This window comes from Mobula birostris, chromosome 25 (genome assembly GCF_030028105.1).
Source record: "Mobula birostris isolate sMobBir1 chromosome 25, sMobBir1.hap1, whole genome shotgun sequence".
Lineage (NCBI taxonomy): Eukaryota > Metazoa > Chordata > Chondrichthyes > Myliobatiformes > Myliobatidae > Mobula > Mobula birostris.
Window position 1 is genome coordinate 60,835,354 of NC_092394.1, and position 19,256 is coordinate 60,854,609.

The 19,256-nt window shown below is 43.2% G+C and overlaps 1 protein-coding gene across 4 annotated transcripts in view; it reads right to left on the reverse strand.

Annotated features, from left to right (window-relative positions):
* Positions 1-13,578: 13,578 nt before the first annotated feature.
* Positions 13,579-19,256, reverse strand: part of LOC140187534 (protein PML-like) — a 47,584-nt gene continuing 41,906 nt past the window's right edge. For 2 of the 4 annotated variants that reach the window (XM_072242902.1, XM_072242901.1), the window contains exon 6: positions 13,585-18,205. In XM_072242902.1, coding sequence (XP_072099003.1) covers positions 18,168-18,205 — 38 coding nt within the window. In that variant the 3' untranslated portion in view covers positions 13,585-18,167. Of the gene's footprint in view, positions 18,206-19,256 lie in introns of all 4 variants that reach the window. The other 2 variants (XR_011883114.1, XM_072242900.1) reach the window with 2 other exon arrangements.

Below are 19,256 nucleotides of genomic sequence, written 5' to 3' on the forward strand. Positions count from 1 at the left end.
TTTACCTCACCCTTCAATAAGCCGTTTTCCTAATGGCTTGCAGCATCCAATCACCATTAGAGCTCTGTGGGGGCGGGACCTGCAACGGTGGGAGGAGCATGCGCACCATGAACAGGTCCAGCATGTAGGTCAATGCCAATCCAGGGTACCGGAGGGCGGGGCTACAGTATCCTTACGGGCTTAAAAATCTGGATGACAGGCGCAGCAGGCGTACAGATGGCGAATGGGGGGTTCGAGTTGGTTAGGTCCGGCGCTAACAGAGTGAAGGACGGTTACCAAGTGGTAATGGTCATGGAAAGAAGCAGTAGTAATTCCGTCAAAACCCACTAGCTACAGACCAATAGCGTTATTTATTTAGGCATCTGTTAGTCTTGCGAGACCATGGATCTGCGCCTGGAAAGTCTACACTCTCCAGGGCGCAGGCCTGGGCAAGGTTGTATGGAAGCCCAGCAGTTGCCCATGCTGCAAGTCTCCCCTCTCCACGACACTGATGTTGTCCAAGGGAAGGGCATTAGGACCCATACAGCTTAACGTCAATGTCGTCGCAGAGCAAAGTGTGGTTAAGTGCCTTGCTCAAGGTCACAACACGTTACCTCGACTTCAGGTCGCTAGTCCAAAGCCTTAACCACTTGGCCACGTGCCCACACACATACAACAGCATTAACATCAAATATATGTAAGATAATGGAAAGGATGATAACAGAAAGGTTATTGTATGAGCTTGAGAAGATGGGAATGCTGGCAAGTTATCAGAATGGTTTTAGGAAGGGAAGGAATTCCATGGACTCAGTGATAAGGTTAGAGACTGAAATAAAGGCCCAAGCAAATTAAGAGTCAGTAGTTGTAGTGTTTTTTGACATTGAAAAGGCCTATGATATGATGTGGAAGGAAGGACTTAATTAAACTGCACAAGATGGGGGTTGGTGGAAGAGTTTTAAATTGGATTAAAGATTTTTTGTTTGGTAGAAAAATTTAAGTTTGGAATGGATCAGAATTATCAAAACAGTACATAGTGGGAAATGGCACACCTCAAGGTAGTGTGATTAGCCTGTTACTTTTCTTCATTATGATCAATGTTGTCTTCACAAAGGTACCAGTGGTTATACGTAGGTCACTGTTTGCGGATGATGGGGCCTTGTGGAAAAGAGGCAGGAACATGAAGCATATAATCAGGAAACTACAAGGAGCGGTAGAGTGGGGTTATGATTGGGGATATAGATTTTCAGTACAAAAACTCACTGTATTTTTCACCAAGAAAAGAATTGAGGTAGGGAAGAAGTTAAGGATGTATGGGATTGAATTAGAAAGGGTTGGATCACTTAAATTTCTGGGAGTTATATTTGATTCACGATTAACATGGGCAGACCATATCAGGAAAGTTGAGAAGAAATGTAAAAAAGTAATAAATGTGATGAGATGTTTGACTGGTAGGGAATGGGGAGCAAGTTGTTCAGTGTTGAAGAGAATGTATGTGGCTTTAGTGAGATCTGTGTTGGACTATGGAAATATATGGATCAGCAGCTAGGTCTCTTATAAGGAAACTGGATGTGATTCAGGCTCAGGCCTTGAGAGTGTGCAGTGGGGCTTTTAAAACATCACTAGTGTCAGCCCTACAGGTAGAAATGGGAGTGATGCCTTTGGAACTAAGGAGGATGCAATTGATGGCAAACTACTGGGCTAATTTGCAGAGGCACAATGATTCTCACCCTGCTAAAGGAGTGTCGCAGGCATGTCGGGGAAATGGGAGGTTTCAGAGGGATAACTTTAGTCGGGTAAGGAATGATGTTGCTAAAGAATGTGGAGTGTTTGATCTAAGGATAAGTCCTTCAGTAGTTTATCCGGTTGTAGCTCCATGGAAGCTTGTATGGCCTGACATAGACTGGCATTTGTTAGAGGTAAAAAGGAAAGGAAAATATAAAACTGATTTGGTAAGTGCATTTCACTGTCATGTGATGGAAAAGTATAGTGATTATACTCAGATTTATAGGGATGGTGCTAAGGAACCTGAAACAGGAGTGACAGGGTTTCGGGTGGCTATACCAGCAAAAGAAATTGGAATCAGCAGAAGAACATCTAATAAGTTAGGGGTGTATACAGTGGAGATGCTGGCGGTGTTGGTTGCGTTGCGATAGGTGGAGAAAGCTATACAAGTCAAGGTGTTGATATGCTCAGATTCATCCTCAGTTCCAGCAAGCTTACGGTCTTTTCTCTGAAACAGTCGGCAAGATGTACTTTATGAAGTCCTCCAGTCAGTCACAAGAATTGCAAATCAGGGAGGTCAGGTAAAATTTCTATGGGTTCCGGCACATGTAGGGGTGAAGGGGAATGAGAGGGTGGATGAATTGGCAAAGAGGGTGTTAAAGAAAGAAAATATAGAAATGCGCATTAGTATCAGTAAAGCAGAGGTTAAGTGTGTAATCTGGGAAAAAAATCAACCAAATGTGGCAAGAAAGATGGGACAGGGAGGGGAAAGAGAGGCATTTATATCAAATACAAAAAAGTGTTGCAGGTACAAGGGTAGGTAGTGGATACATAAGAGAGGAAACTGTGTGGACTAGGTAAAGGCTGGGGCACTGTGCATTAAAAAAAAATTGAAAATGATAGGGAAACACCAGACAGGATTGTGTGAGGAATGTCAGGAAGAGGAGTCAGTAGAACATGTAGTTCTGTGTTGCAGGAGTATGGGATACAGAGAGAGATGATGAGAATTAAACTAAGGGAATTGGGGGTGCAGGAATTCAGATTAAAAGGGTTGCTGGGCAAGGGTGAGATAGCACAGGTTAGGTTATTTTTAGCTTTCTTAAGGGGTACAGGGTTTTTTTTATAGGATATGATGGATAAGCAGGAATAGGGTACGAGGATGGCCAAAGATGGGAGGATAAAGTGTAGGTTAGGGTATGTGTGGGTGTGTGATTGGGTGAAGGGATTTAGAATGTAAGTCTATTGCACACTCTGAAGCAGAAGGTGGTGGTAATGCACCATTAAGCTGGGTGCCAACCAGCGTAAAACAAGACGGAGAGAGAGGGAGTAGGTCTGGCACTAGAGGACATCAGAAAGCAGGGGGCAGGAGATGTTTTATTACAAAAACCTGTAGCCCCCTTTGTGCCTGCTCCACCATGCAACACAATTACAGTTCAACTATTGGCATACAATGAAGAGATAGATACTGCAGAGGAACAAAATGCTGGAAAAACTCAACAGGTTAGGCAGCATCTATGGAAATGTCGCGTTTCAGACTGACCCATCTTCAGGAGTAGAAAGCAAGGAGGGAGATGCCAGAATAAAAAGGTGGGGGAAGGGTAAGAAGGACTAGCTGGAAGGTGATAGGTGATGCCGGCTAGGTGGGAAAGGTAAAGAGCTGGAGGAAAAGGAACCTGATATAGGCAAGTGGACTATGGGAAAAAGGCAAGGCCAGTGGGTGTGATAGGCAGGTGAGGGTAAGAGGAAAGAGTGGCGCATAGAAGAGGGAAGGAGGAAGAAAATGTTTACTGGAAGGAGATATCAATGTTCATACCATCAGGTTGGAGGCTAACCAGATGGGATATAAGGTGTTGCTCCTCCACCCTGAGAGTGACTTCATCATGGCAAAAGACAACACTATGGGCCGACAGGCTGTGTTCCCTCTAAGCTGTGCGTGCACACACACATTTTTCAACCAGCACACAAAGGAAATTAATGTGCGCACAATAGGTTAGTTACCTAAAATAATGTAGTAATTAATAATTATACTTATTGAAAATAACCTTTTAGCTAAATGCTTCTGTTAACTAGTTAACAAAGTTGCTGGTGAACGCAGCAGGCCAGGCAGCATCTCTAGTCCTGACGACTAGACTGACATCTCGGCCTGAAACGTCGACTGCACCTCTTCCTAGAGATGCTGCCTGGCCTGCTGCATTCACCAGCAACTTTGATGTGTGTTGCTTGAATTTCCAGCATCTGCAGAATTCCTGTTGTTTGCGCTGTTAACTAGTTAGTGGGTTTTTCAAATACCACAATGCACGTCACTAATTTACATCACCTCACCTTTCCTGTTCTGGGATCTGGGAGACAATGTTTCGTGGAGTGACAAAGTTAAAGTTTTGCTAAGCCAACAACGTGAAGAAAACGTCACAAGTTCACTGTTGACTTTTATAAATAGTCTTTGTGTTCGTTTAGAAGAAAGGTTTCCTGAAGATGAGCTACAAGAACTCGATGTTCAGAGCTCGAAGTTTTCGGATGACTCAGAGTCGGATTGTGGTCGGCATGGCAGGGAGAGTTTTCTTTCCTTCTCCCGTCTGCGTGAGATGTGGGACATTTGAGAAACTTTGAACTTTACTGTGCTCATGGACTTCTTCATCAAGTTATGGTATTGTTGCACTGTTTGTAACTATATGTTATAATTATGTGGTTTTATCAGTTTTTTCAGTCTTGGTCTGTCCTGTGTTTTGTGATATCACACCAGAGGAAATAATGTATCACTTCTTAATGCATGCATTACTAAATGACAATAAAAGAGGACTATGTGTCTTCATAATCTAAAAAAAGAATGATCAGCTTTTGATTTCTCCGCAATTGCAGATTGTGACTTCACATTTCACGATGAAAAAGTTAATACCTTATATCTAAAATATCATGATTTTCTAGCTGAAAATACTGTAATAGTTAGACAGTTTAATGATTTCAAATTTTTTGTGCAAGAAAAAATTAAATCCAAACTGATTTCAAACTTTGCTCAAATGGTGGCATTTGTACTTCAAAATGAACAGTTTTGCGACCTTGCACAGTTGATGGACATTGGGGGAACCTTTCTTGCGTCTATTGCGGAGTGTGAGCGAGGTTTTAGCTTAATGAATCAACTGAAAAACAAGCTGAGAAACCGTTTAGGCGAATGTTATTTGGATATGTTAATGAGAATCAAAAGCTATCAATTGGATGGAAGTTCTATTAGTCTAGATAGAGTTTACAAAGAATGGGTAAATGCCAAAGACAGGAGAGAGAAAAAATAACTGAGTGACTTAAATATGTACGTTATTTTTTTGTTATTCTGTGCAGTTTTATATCAAATATTTTGTAAACCTACATAAACTGTGCCATGTGTGCATTCAGGGCGCACATACTTTTGTCACAGGGAAAAAAATTGCACAACATAAGATTTCTGCGCACACTGACTACTAAAAATTAGAGGGAACATTGCAGGTCATATCTACCTTGAGAGCGGCTTCATCCATTTTAATTCCTACCCCGGTTACCATTTCCATTCCAACAGTGAAAATTGATGCAAAATACTTATTCAGTTAAACTGTCATTGCTTTTTCTCCCATTACTACCTCTCCAACATTATCTTTCAGGGGTCCAATGCCCACTCTTGCTACTTCATATATCTCAAGAAACTTTTCAAAGTTCCAAGTAAATTTATTATCAAAGTGCCTATATGTCACCATATACAACTCTGAGGTTCATTTTCTTGCAGGCATACCCAATAAATCCATAATAGGATAATGACCATTTGAGGCAGGGGAAGGATGGTTGACAAGAGGTGTAGAACATCTAGTAGAGTGGAAGAAGCTTACATAAGATTTAGGAAGCAAGGATCAGATAGGACTCAAGAGAGTTGCAAAGTAGCCAGGAAGGAGCTGAAGAAGAGACTTAGGAGAGCTAGAAGGGAGAAGCATGAGAAGGCCTTGGCACGTAGATTAAGGAGAATCTTAAGACATTCTACATATTTGTGAAGAACAGGAGGATGACTAGAGTGAGGGTGATCAGGGATAGAAGAGAAAACGTGCCCAGAGTCAAAGTTCAAAGTATAATTTATTATCAGTCTACATACAGATCATCACATACAACCCTGAAATTCTTTTTTCCTGTGGGCATAGTCAGCAAATCTGTAAACAGGTTAAATGTGCAAATTTGCACAAATTGTGCAAATGCAAATATAAATAAATAGTAATAAATAACAAGAGCATGAAATAATAAGATAAAGAATCCTTAAAGTGAAATCATTGGTTGTGGGAACACCAGAAATAAAATGAGTGTAGATAAATCTTTTGTTCAAGAGCTTGATGATTGAGGGTAATAACTGCTCTACAGCCCGGTGGTACAAGTCCTGAGGAACCTGAACCTTCCACCTGAAAAAAAGAGCATGGCCTGGGAGGTGAATTTTGCTTTTCTACGACATACTTTTCTCATGCCTTACCCGTGATGTACTGGGCCAAATCCATTACCTTTTGTAGGATTTTCCACTCAAAGGCATTGGTGTTCCCATACCTGGCTGTAATGCAGCCAGTCAGCACACTTTCCACCACATCTATAGAAGTTTGTCAAGGTTTTCAATCACATGCCGAATTTCCACAGACTCCTGAGGAAGCAGAGACAATGCCGTGCTTTCTTTACAATTACATTTATATGAGGACTCCAGAACAGGTCCTCTGAGATAGTGACACCCAGGAATGTAAAGTTATCGATCCTCTCCACCTCTGATCCTCCGATGATACTGACTCTTGGACCCCAGGATTCCCGCCGCTGAAGTCTATGATCACTTCCTTGGTCTTATTGATGTTGAGTGAGGGGTTGTTGTTATGACGCCACTCAGCCAAATTTTCAATCTCCCTCCTGTGTGCTGATTCGTCACCACCTTTGGTACGGCCCACAACAATGGTGTCATCAACAAATTTGAATATGGTGTTGGAGCTGTGCTTAGGTGTAAAGCGAGTAGAGAAGGGGGCTAAGTACACTGCCTGTGCTGATGGAGATTGTGGAGGAGATGTTTTTGCCAATCTGAACTGACTGGAGTCTGCAAGTGGGGAAATCCAGGATCCAATTGCACAGGGGAGTATTGAGGCCCAAGTCTTGGAGTTTACTGATTAGCTTTGAGAGGATGATGGTATTAAATGCTGAGCTGTAAAGAGCTGTCTCCTGTGAGGTGACCATTGCCTTCTCTCTGTTTCTTCATCTCTGCTGCTCTTAGGTCTTCGTGTCTAGGACTTCAGAAATGTCTTTTGAGAAAACAGATGAGATTCTGTGAATGTGAAAGAGACAGCCAGATGGTATGTTGCCTCCCAGATGCCAGGGTCAGGGATGTCTCCGATCAGGTCCACAGCATTCTAAAGGAGTAGGGTAAAAAGCTGGAAGTCATGGTACTGTCGTGACTGTGAACAAAGTCACCGGAGAGATTCAGCTGGTAGATGGAAAAGTCTCTATTCAGGACACACACAAACTAACTACCTTTCAAACCACTTGAGAGAGAGAGACTCCCTGACCCAACATTACAGCACATTTTTACATGTTGAAGAACAAAGGTAACAGGTCAATTTCTATATTTACGATGCCCTCATGTGCTTCTTTTGAGTTGCATGTAATCTTTCAAAAACCTGGATCTTCCCACCAACACACCCAAAATGAGCGTTAACTACTGTGGTCTCTGAGTTGTATTCATGCAATGGGGTGTTGCATGCATTCATGCATATGCAGACATCTAGTCTAAAATGCAGCTCCAGAAAGACCATTGTTCCGAGCTACAGTTTAAATTCAATCTACAATCCATATTCAGATCCGAAGACTGGTTGCTGTTGAAATTAATATTCGCTATATTACATACCTCCAGAATACACCCTAACAGTACTTAATGGTACTAATGACATAGCTAAAACAAAAACGGGATGAGATCCTGAACAGAGAATATAGGGAACTAGTTCAGAAACTGAAAAGCAAGACCTCAAGGGTAGTAATCTCTGGATCGTTGCCTGGATCTCGAGCCAGTGAGGGTAAGAATAGATGATATGGCAGTTACATGTGTGGGTGAGAAATTGGTGTGGGGGGGCAGGGTTTCAGATGTGTGGATCACTGGGATCTCTTCTGAGGAAGGTATGACCTGTACAAAAGAGACGGGTTATACCTAAGCTCGAGGTAGTCCAATGTCCTTAATCACTCTTACTCACTCTTCCTTCAGTTAGTCCTGACAAAGGGTCTCGGCCTGAAACGTCGACTGCACCTCTTCCTAGAGATGCTGCCTGGCCTGCTGCGTTCACCAGCAACTTTTATGTGTGTTGCTCCAATGTCCTTAAGAGCAGGTTTTCTAGAGTTGTTGAGGAAGATTTAAACTAATTTGGCAAGGGGATGGGAATCAGAGTAATAACTCAGAGAATGGGGCAGTTAGTTTAAGGGTTGGGGCTGCCTGTACAGTGAGAAAGCATAGGCAGTGCAACTGCCATAATTGCAGTCAGCTGGTTGGGTTAAAATGTGTTTATTTAATGCAAGGCGTATCAGGAACAACTGTGATGAAATTAGATCATGGGCTAATACATGGAACTACAAAACTGTGGCCATTACAGATACTTAGTTGTCACAAGGGCAGGAATGGCTGCTGGATATTCCATGGTTTAAATGTTCCAAAACGAAAAGGGAGGGAGGTGAAAGATGAGGGAAGCAGGATTGCTAATCAGGTATAGTATCACATCTGTAGAAAGGGAGGACATTGTGGAAGGATTGTCTACTGAGTCAGTATCAATAGGAGGAGGAAACAGGAAGGGAGCAATCAGTCATTGGGAGTATCCTATCGAAACCACCCTCCCCCATAGCGAAGAAGACAACAAGGAGCAGATCAGGAGGCAGAGTTTGGAAAGATGCAAAAATAACAGGGTTGTTGTCATGGGTGATTTCAACTTCCCTAACACTGAGAGTACAAAAGGTTTAGATGGTGTGGAATTTGTTAGGTGTGCCCAGGAAAGCTTCCTGACACAGTACGTACACAGACGAGAGGAAAGGCCATACTGGATCTGATACTGGACAATGATGCTAGTCAGATGGTAGATCTCTTTGTGGACGAGCATTTCAGAAACACTGACCACAACTCCCTGACCTTTACTAGAAACATAGAAAACCTACAGCACAATATAGGCCCTTCGGCCCACAAAGCTGTGCTGAACATGTCCTTACCTTAGAAATTACCTAGGGTTACCCATAGCCCTCTATTTCTCTAAGCTCCTTGTACCTATCCAGGAGTCTCTTAAAAGACCCTATCATATCCGCCTCCACCACCATTGCCGGCAGCCCATTCCATGCACTCACCACTCTGCATAAAAAAACTTATCCCTGACGTCTCCTCTGTACCTATTACCAAGCACCTTAAAACTGTGCCCTCTTGCACTAGCCATTTCAGCCCTGGAAAAAAGCCTCTGACTGTCCACACAATCAATGCCTCTCGTCATCTTATACATCTCTATCAGGTCACCTCTCATCCTCCATCGCTCCAAGGAGAAAAAGGCTGAGTTCACTCAACCTGTTTTCATAAGGCATGCTCCCCAGTCCAAGCAACAACCTAGCAAATCTCCTCTGCACCCTTTCTATGGTTTCCACGTCCTTACTACAGTGAGGCGACCAGAACTAAGCACAGTACTCCAAGTACTATAGCCTTTGAGAGGGATAGGAGCAGACAGTATGGGAACTTATTTAATTGGAGAAGGGTGAATTATGATGCTATTAGGCAGGAACTTGGGAGTGTGAATTGGAAACAGATGTAATCAGGGAAATGCACAATAGAAAGGGTGAAGGAACCATGGTTGACAAAGGAATGGAACAGCTAGTCAAGAGGAAGGGTGAAGCATACTTAAAGTTTTTGGGAAGCAAGGATCAGGCAGGGTTCTAGAGAGTTGCACAGTAGCCAGGAAAGGAGCTTAAGAGCTAAGAGAGTAAGAAGGCTTTGGTGAGTAGGATTAAGGAAACCCCCCAAAGCATTCTAAAAGTATGTGAGAAACAGGAGGATGACTAGTGTCAGTGTCAGGTAGGATCGATCAGGGATAGAAGAGGAAATGTATCTGGAGATCCTTAATGAATACTTTGCTTCAGTATTCACCAGTAAGGTACCATAAAGATTGGCCTCTCTCCAATTTAGAATCTCAAACCATGGACCAGGTATATCCTTCTCCATAATTATCATGAAACTAATGGTATTATGATCACTGGATGCAAAGATTTCCTCTATACAAACTTCTGTCACCTGCCCTGTCTCATTCCCTAAAAGAAGAGCAAGTATTGCACACTCTCTCTAGTTGTGACCTCCAAATACTGATGAAGGAAATTTGCTTGAACACATTTAACAAACTCTATCCCATCTAATCCTTTTACAATATGGGAGTCCCAGTCAATATGTGGAAAGTTAAAAACACCAACTATCACAATGTTATGTTTCTTGCAAAAGTCTGCGATCTCTCTACAAATCTGTTCCTCTAAATTCCGCTGACTATTGGGTGGTCTATAATATCATCCCATTTACATGGTCATCCCTTTCTTATTCCTCAGTTCCACCAATATAGCTTCAGTACGTGAGCTCTCCAGCCTGTCCTGCCTGAGCATTTCCATGACAATTTCCCTCACTAGTAATAGCACCCCCCCCCCTTTAATCCCTCTTGCTCTATCACAGCTAAAACAACAGAACCCTGGAATATTGAGCTGTCAGTCCTGCCCCTCCTGTAACCAAGTCTCACAATGTCATAGTTCCACATGCCAGCCCATGCCCTACAATATGACTTGCATTGAAATATACATTAGTCCCACCATGGCTCAACCTTTCAATTCCTGATTTTGTATGTAGGCTTAACAACACCTTTCCCCAGAGTTAGTACTCTGTTCCCCATGCCCTGCCATTTTAATTCCACTGCCCACTGCCATTTCTGCAAGTCCTCTACTGCCACGATGAGGCCATTCTCAGGTTGGAGGAGCAACACCTTTTATTCCATTTGGGTGGCATCCAACCTGATAACATGAGTATCTATTTCTCCAACTTCTGGTAATTTCTGCTCCCTTGCCAGACTCTTTTTCTGTTCCCTATTATGGGTGCTTTCTTACCTGTTCTCTTCTCTTCAGCTGCCCACCAACTACCTCTAGTGCCCTTCCTCCTTCCCTTCCCAACATGTCCACTCTCCTCTCCTATCGGATTTCTTCTTCAGCCCTTTATCTTTTCCACCTATCACCTCCCAGCTTCTCATTTTATCCCTCCTCCTCCACCACCCACCTATTTTCCACCTCACCTGGTTTCACCTATTGCTTTTAGCTTTTACTCCTTCCCCTCCTCCCACCTTCTTGTTCTGGCTTCTCCCCCACACACTTCCTTTCCAGCTCTGATGAAGGGTTTCAGCCTGGAACATTGGATCCTTATTCCTCTCCATAGATATTGCCTGACCTGAATCGTTGCTCCAGCATTTTGTGTGTGTTTCTCCGATTAGACACACACAGACACTGTGTTCAGCATCGATGCCCTCATTATCGGAAGGAAATGGAAGCTTTACAGTGAACGCAGAGGAGATGTACTGGGACACTGCCTGACACTGGAGGAAGACTGAAGCATCGAGGAGAATGCAGAAGTTAGCGGGTACTCTCCACAGAGACCATGGGTCAACAGCGGTTGATTGCTGGGTCGGTGGCACAGTGTCACTCTTCGCAGGAGGACTGAGTTTGAGCAGCTGTTCTCAATTCCGGCAGGAGGATGTTTTCAAAATTCTGAGATTGATGTATTATTCGAATGTAGTTTATCTTGCTCTCCTTTCTGTGTTTTCTTTCTTATTGCCGATTGGCGGGTTGGGGTTCCAGGTGGGTGATGTGTTGGTTTTTATGTAAGGAAGGAATTGGGGTCTTGGGGTCTGATGTTTTTAGTGTTTTTTCTGTGCGGGTGATCTGTTGTTTATTTTTGTGCAAGGTGGGGGTTTAGGGTTTGTGAGCTTTGTTTCTTTTTCCTTTTCATGTGGGGAGGGGGTGTTGGTGTCTTTTCTTCCAATGAATCCTGTGGTTTTCTGTATTTCATGGCTATCTGAAAAAGACAAATATCAGAGTTGCAATTGTACATGCATACTTTTGACAATAAATGAACCTTTGAATTCGAGAGCACGTTTTATGAGGATAGATTGAGTGCGCTAGGGCATTTTTCTTTGCAGTGAAGGAGAATGAGAGGCCACTTGATAGAGGTGTACAAGATGATGAGAAGCATAGATAGAGTGGACAGCCAGAGACTTTTTCCCTGGGTGGAAATGGTGAATATGAGGAGGTGTAAAGGTTATGTCAGAGGTAAGATTTTTTTTCACATAGAGAGAGTGGTAGGTGTGTGGAATGCACTGCCAGAGGTAGTGGTAGAGGCAGATATTTTAGGGACTTTTTAGGCATCTGTTATTCTTGTCAGACCATGGTTTTCCAGGGTGCAGGCCTGGGCAAGGTTGTATGGAAGACCAGCAGTTGCCCATGCTGCAAGTCTCCCCTCTCCATGCCACCAATGTTGTCCAAGGGAAGGGCACTAGGGCCGATACAGCTTGGCACCGGTGTCGTCACAGAGAAATGTGTGGTTAAGTGCCTTCCTCAAGGACACAACACACTGCCTCAGCTGAGGCTCGAACTAGCGACCTTCAGATCATTAGACAGACACCTTAACCACTTGACCACACACCAAGTATCTTTTAAGAGACTTAGATACTTTACTTTATACTTTATTGTTACCAAACAATTGATACTAGAACGTACAATCATCATAGCGATATTTGATTCTGCGCTTCCCGCTCCCTGGATTACAAATCTTTATACACTTCATTGTCGCCAAACAATTAGACCATAAGACAAAGGAGCAGAAACCGGCCATTCGGCCCATCGAGTCTGCTAGAATTGATACTAGAACGTACAATCATCATAGCGATATTTGATTCTGCGCTTCTCGTTCCCTGGATTACAAATCAATAGTAAGTATTAACAATTTATATTATAAATCATAAATAGAAAAATGGAAAGTAAGGTAGTGCAAAAAAACCGAGATTCAGGTCCGGATATTTGGAGGGTACGGCCCAGATCCGGGTCAGGATCCATTCAGCAGTCTTATCACAGTTGGAAAGAAGCTGTTCCCAAATCTGGCCATACGAGTCTTCAAGCTCCTGAGCCTTCTCCCGGAGGGAAGAGGGATGAAAAGTGTGTTGGCTGGGTGGGTCGTGTCCTTGATTATCCTGGCAGCACTGCTCTGACAGCGTGCGGTGTAAAGTGAGTCCAAGGACGGAAGATTGGATTGTGTGATGTACTGCGCTGTGTTCACAATCTTCTGCAGCTTCTTCCGGTCTTGGACAGGACAACTTCCATACCAGGTTGTGATGCACCCTAGAAGAATGCTTTCTACAGTGCATCTATAAAAATTAGTGAGGGTTTTAGGGGACAGGCCAAATTTCTTTAGTTTTCTCAGGAAGTAAAGGCACTAGCGGGCCTTCTTGGCAGATAGATAGGGACATGGATGAAATAAAAATGGAGAGCTAATGGGAAGGAAGGATTAGATCAATATTGGAGTAGGGTGAGAGGTCAACAGAACATTGTGGGCTGAAGGGCCTATACTGTGTTGTACTGTTCTGTGCTCTATGACATTCTTCTTCAGACATATACACCTCCTTCTGCTGTAACTGATGGAGCCTACTTCGGCATCTCTGGTTTCATCCCACCTCAGATAGAACAGAGTTCCTCAGGTCCTCACCTTTCACCGTATGAGCATCCACATCATCCTGTATCATTTTCACCAGCCACATCTTGCCCTCTCCTTTCTGCAGGGAGCATCCCCTCCATGACTCTAATCTACTCACCTCCCACCCTCCTCATGCCCCTCTCCCTGAAAACTTACCTGCAACAGCAGGAGATGCAACACTTGTCCCAACACCTTGCCTCTCACATCCACGCAGGGGCTAAATGTCCCTTCCATATGCACCTCCTCCAACCTCGGTGTTCGTGATGTAGTCTCCTTTACATTGGGGTGTCTAAGTGCAGACAAGGCAACTATTTTGCCATTGAGTCCCCATTTGCGTGGCATCTCAGTTCCCATTCCCAGACCAACCTGCCTGGCCTCACCCCTCTCCACTTTCAGAGTGATACCAAATGCAAACACCCATATTCCATTAGTATGAACAGTGAATTTTTCAGCTTCAGGTGACACACACCAACTGTGTTCCTTTCCTACTCCTCCCAGTCCACCCATAGTTCCTCTCCTATTTTTTTTTACTTTATCCCCACCCCTCCCTGTTGCCTAGATTAGTTATCCTCCCCCACCTGGTTCTATCTGCCTATCATCCACATACCTCTCCACCTGGGTTTCCTCTCTCTTAGCCTTCATTTCCTATCCTGTCCCCTGTATGATTGCAGTTGCCCTTTACTCCTCCCCATCTGGTTCTGCCTATCACCTACCAGCCTCTGTCTCCACTTTCCATCCACCCTCCAACCTGGCTCCATCTGCCTACCAACCTCAACATTACCTGGTTCCACCCTTCCCTCTGACCTATGTACATTGGCTATTTTCACTCTACACTCTTGGGCCCGACGTTGGGTCTTAGACCAAAATGTTGACAATTCCTTTGCCTCCACGAATGCTGCTTAGCCAACTGTGTACACCTAGCCATTAGTTTCTTGTCCATCATCCTGAATGTGCTCTGTGACTGACCCTCCAGTGAATTCCAACATGGTGACAGGCCCTTCTGGTCCAGTGAGCCCTCAGTGCCCAATTAACCTACTAACCCATACATCTTTGGAATGTGGGAGGAAATCAGAGCACCCAGAGGAAAACCATATGGTCATGGGGAGGACATACCAAACTACTTGCAGACAGTGACGGGATTGGAACCTAGATCTCTGGCGCTGTAATAATTAGATTAGATTAGGTTCAATTTTATTGTCATTATGCCAACTACAGATACAAAGCCAATGAAATGCAATTAGCATCTGACCAGAAGTGCAAAAGAATAGTATTACTTACAAAAACTGTGAATAAAAAGTAAGTGCTACAGCATACAAATATAAAAGTACTGAGACAGTCCAATATGGGTGCAATACTGCTTAGCGCTGTGATGTGAGGTTCAGCAGGGTCACAGCCTCAGGGAGGAAGCTCTTCCTGTGCCTGCTGCTGCGGGAGTGGAGGCTCCTGTAGTGCCTCCCGGATGGGAGGAGAGTAAAAAGTCCATGGTTAAGGTGAGATGCATCCCTGATAATGCTTTTCGCCCTGCCCAGGCAGCGTTTATGGTAGACGTTCTCAAAGGTGGGCAACTGGGTGCCAATAATCTGCTGGGCAGTTTTCACCACACACTGGAGAGCTGCTAATGTTACGCTAACTGCTATGCTTCTGTGCAGTCGCATACTTGACACTTATTGAGGCAAAGCATCACCTCTCCCCAGACCAATAGGAATTTTAGCTGTTTTAATGAAATCTCATCTCGTCCTTTCTGTATAAATCTGGTAAGAGTTTGGTGTACTCTTTATCGCAAGTGAGGTGAGGGTCAAACCAGCACACCACATCCCAGATGCTGCCTCATTAGGATCCTCTCAAATATCTTTTAACAAATCATCTCACAATAAAGGCCAGCATATAATGTGCCTTCCTAATTTGATTGTTCCATCTATAACTTAAATTTTTGGTATAAACAACCTCTCAATTCAGAGGGAATTAATTTATTTTATGCTATTTTCTAGTAATTTTCCAGTCTATGTCCTCTAATTGGATTTAATAGCCTCCATAGCAGCCAATCTAGATTCTTGAAACTCCAAACACTTTCATCCTTACCAAACTGCAGATAACAGCCCAACCGATCACAGCTTTCCTTCTTCCTTAAATAGAGGGATCTTCTGATCTATAGTAACTGTTCTTGACTCAATGAACTTTGGAAGACAACAACCAGTTGATCTTATCCACCCACAGATCCCGCTGTTCTTGACACAATGAATTTTGGAAGATGACAACCAGTTTATCCATCCACAGCTGCCTCTTCCCCATTTTCATAACCAGGCAAGCAGGTCCTTGAAATTTGCCAGTTTTCAGTCCCATTAAGTTATCCAACACCACTCATGAACTAATGTTAATTTCCCTCTGTTCCTTATTTTCCAATACTTCCAGGAGGTTTATTGTGTCACCTTCTGTGAAGACAATCAAAAAAATATTTATTTAATTTTCATAATCTTCAAAATAACTTTTCAGTGTGGAAAGGATCCTTGTTAGCTTTGATAATCTTCAAAACAGAGACGTTACTGTCTAATATACAAAGTATATTACTGTAATTCATGTTTTTTTTCTATTGTTATGTATTGCATTGTACAGCTGCTGCAAAGGCAACAAATTTCACAACAAATGCTGGTGCTATTAAAAATGATTCTGACAAGTCCATTGAGGACATTTTAAAAGGTGGTGTCTCCAGATTGCACACCCCTGCCATTTGAGAACTTCCTCCTCTCTGGAACATACCTATGACACAAAGGTTGGGGGTGTTGTGGATAGTGTAGAGGTTGACATGGTTGTAATATGTAATGCCTAGACTATTGATCTGGTATCTGGAATTCCATCTCATCACTTAGAGGAAATGGCATTCAAGTAGTTAAATGTAGGCTTGTTAAAAGCTATTGCAATTGCCCTGTCAATTTACTACCACTATTAAGCCATCTGGCCACTGTTGTTGCGTGAATGAAGTCACTGGAGAAAAGTACTGCTAGATATGAAGCAGCTTCTTTATTCAACAAAACAAGATACAGCAGGCATCATTGGGTGGAAACGTCTGTCTATGCCCAGCACTACACACATTTTATGTGTTAAACATCAAAGGACCATTTCATACTCACGAAGCTTTCTCTGCAACTACACTTAAAACTTCACACCTACACCACACACAGCAATGAATTTAAATCGGCATTGTCTGGTCTGTAACCCACCGCTTTTAGGAACCGATTATTCATTTAAATTAAATCTACAATTTACATTCAAAGATTGGGACTGAGAAATCATTTGCTAAATGTAAATGTGCTAAACTCTAAAATTGTTCTAATAGCTTTCAGATGGAATCCTCTGCTTTACTTGCTTTGGCCTGCATCCACAGTCTCATTTTATTTATATATAAAGTCCATGTAATCCTGATGAAGGGTCTCAGCCTGAAATGTCATCTGTTTATTCCTCTCCGTAGATGCTTCCTGACCTGCTGAGTTCCTCCAGCATTCTGTGTGTGGTACTGAGGCATCTCTTGCGTTTGGCCTGGACCCAACTGCAGCCGCACCACCCCCCCACCCCCCCAACGTTAGTGATTCTTAACTGCCCTCTGCATCGACAGAGCTGGTAACTCTATTCAGGTGGCAATTAAGGATCACATTGACAATATGCATTTCACCAGCCACTCTTTCTCAGGCTTAGTACATCACAGATTGTGTGTATGCTAAAGTTCTCATTGTGTTCTTCAGCAAACATGCAGTGGAGTGTATTTCTGACCAGTAGGCCAGCAGGTACAGTATTTTATTGTGGACCGCTGTGCCTCGATGAAAACGTATCCAGTGTAGTTTTTGGATAGATGTGCAGATAATGATTCTGGCTAACCCTTCTCTCCTTGCCCTTGAGTCATTGTCCCCGATTACAGTCCAAGTCACCCAGTGCTGCTGGGATTCTTGCCATTTCAAGCTGCAGTCATCTGCAAGAAGGAATTTTTATTTAATCTTTCGCTTCTCCTTCGCTGTCTCTGAAACACATTGTTTTGAAGTGTTCTACTGTTTTATTCCAGATGCCAACATCGACTGTCTTTAATTTTGTCAACAATAAAAAATTCAGGGATCAACTAGATTGACATAGAGAGAAATGAGATTAACATATTTTATCACAGTCTTTAAATGTATCACTTGGCACTGTGTAATTTCTCTTTCATATTAAATATCCACCCTCTTAAAACAAAGTTTAGCTGTAAACCAATCAGTTTATCAACATAGCAAGTAGATTACTAAATTTGGCATGATTGAGTCTAAGTATTTACTGTTTTTTATATTCTATTTGATTCTTTTTAAAAACAATAATGGTAATTTTTTTGAAATCTCTTGCCCATCAGCACATCATGTCCATGCTGGTCCATCTACACTGATCCCATTTGCCAGGATTTGAACCATATCCATCTATGCCTCATTTTTAAGTGCCTGAAAAAAATGCATCTGCAAGAACGGTTATGTCTGACTCCATCAGCCCCTCACAATGAGTTTCAGATATCATGGGGATGAAGGCAGAGCAGAGATAGCTGAAGTTTCTGGGAATAGTTCACAAGGCACAGGATAGACACAGAAACATAGAAACATACAGCACAATACAGGCCCTTCGGCCCACAAAGATATTAATCACCACAGTCTGTGTATCAGTGCTGCTGCTGGGCCTTTCCGTTCCAATTCAGACCTTTATCTCCAGCCAAATCTCAGTTGGAATCTTCAGAATCTATCTGTATCATCTCCACTGGAAAAGTTGAGAGAGAGAGAGAGAGTCAGGATCAGATTGTGTTTATGATATAAACAGAGCAATCAATTAGAACCTGTAATGTTGGAGAGAATGAGATGAATGTTCGAGAATCTGCCATGAGTTTTGAAAGAACATTTACAGGAATGCATTCCTTGTTCAACATTAAATAGTGACCGGTAGATCCCAGTGCACTGTCTGAGACAATACTCGCTCAGCAACTGCAGCAGATTCCTTGTATTCGGAGCTAAGAGTGCTCCTCATTAGCTTCATGGATCAATTTAGCTCACTGACAGAGATACAAGAAACACCCACAAATTCTGTAAATCTGGAGGGACTCGGTAGACCAGGCAAAATCAATGGAGGGAAATTAACAGTCAATGTTTCGTGCCAAGACCCTTCTCCAGGACTGGAAAGAAAGAGGGGAGGTAGCCAGTATAAAAGGTTGAGGGGGGGGGGTGGTAGTGAATGGAGAGAGAGCTGGCAGGTGACAGATGAATCGAGGTGAGAGGGGCAAGAAAGACATGGTGGAGGGAGTGGGATTGATGCAAGAAGCTGGGAGGAGATAGGTGGAAGTGACAAAGGTTTGAAGAAGATGGAATCTGATAGGAGAGGACAGTGCACCATGGAATAAAGGGGTGAAGAGGGGAACTAGAGGGAAATGGGGAGGAAAGAGAAGGGGAATTACAGTCAGTGGGATAAGACAAAACAAGGGGGATTGGGTACTGGAGTTAGAGAAATCAATGTCCATACCATCAGGTTAGAGACTACCAAGGCAGAATATGAAGTGCTGTCTAACTGCATCTGGCCTCCACGTGCCAGGAGCGGGGTCTGTGAACAGATGTGGAAGGTGGAATTACAACAGCTGGCTACCGGGAGATACTGGCTATTATTGATGGAGTAAAGGTGCTTGACAAAGTGATGTCCTGATCTGTGTCAGGTCCCACTGATTGAGAGGATTTCTGACTCATGGATAGAACTGCATCTTAGATAAGTGGGCAACAGTCAGGGGAGGGAAGGGCAGGAGTCAGAGGCTAGAGAGCACCCCTGT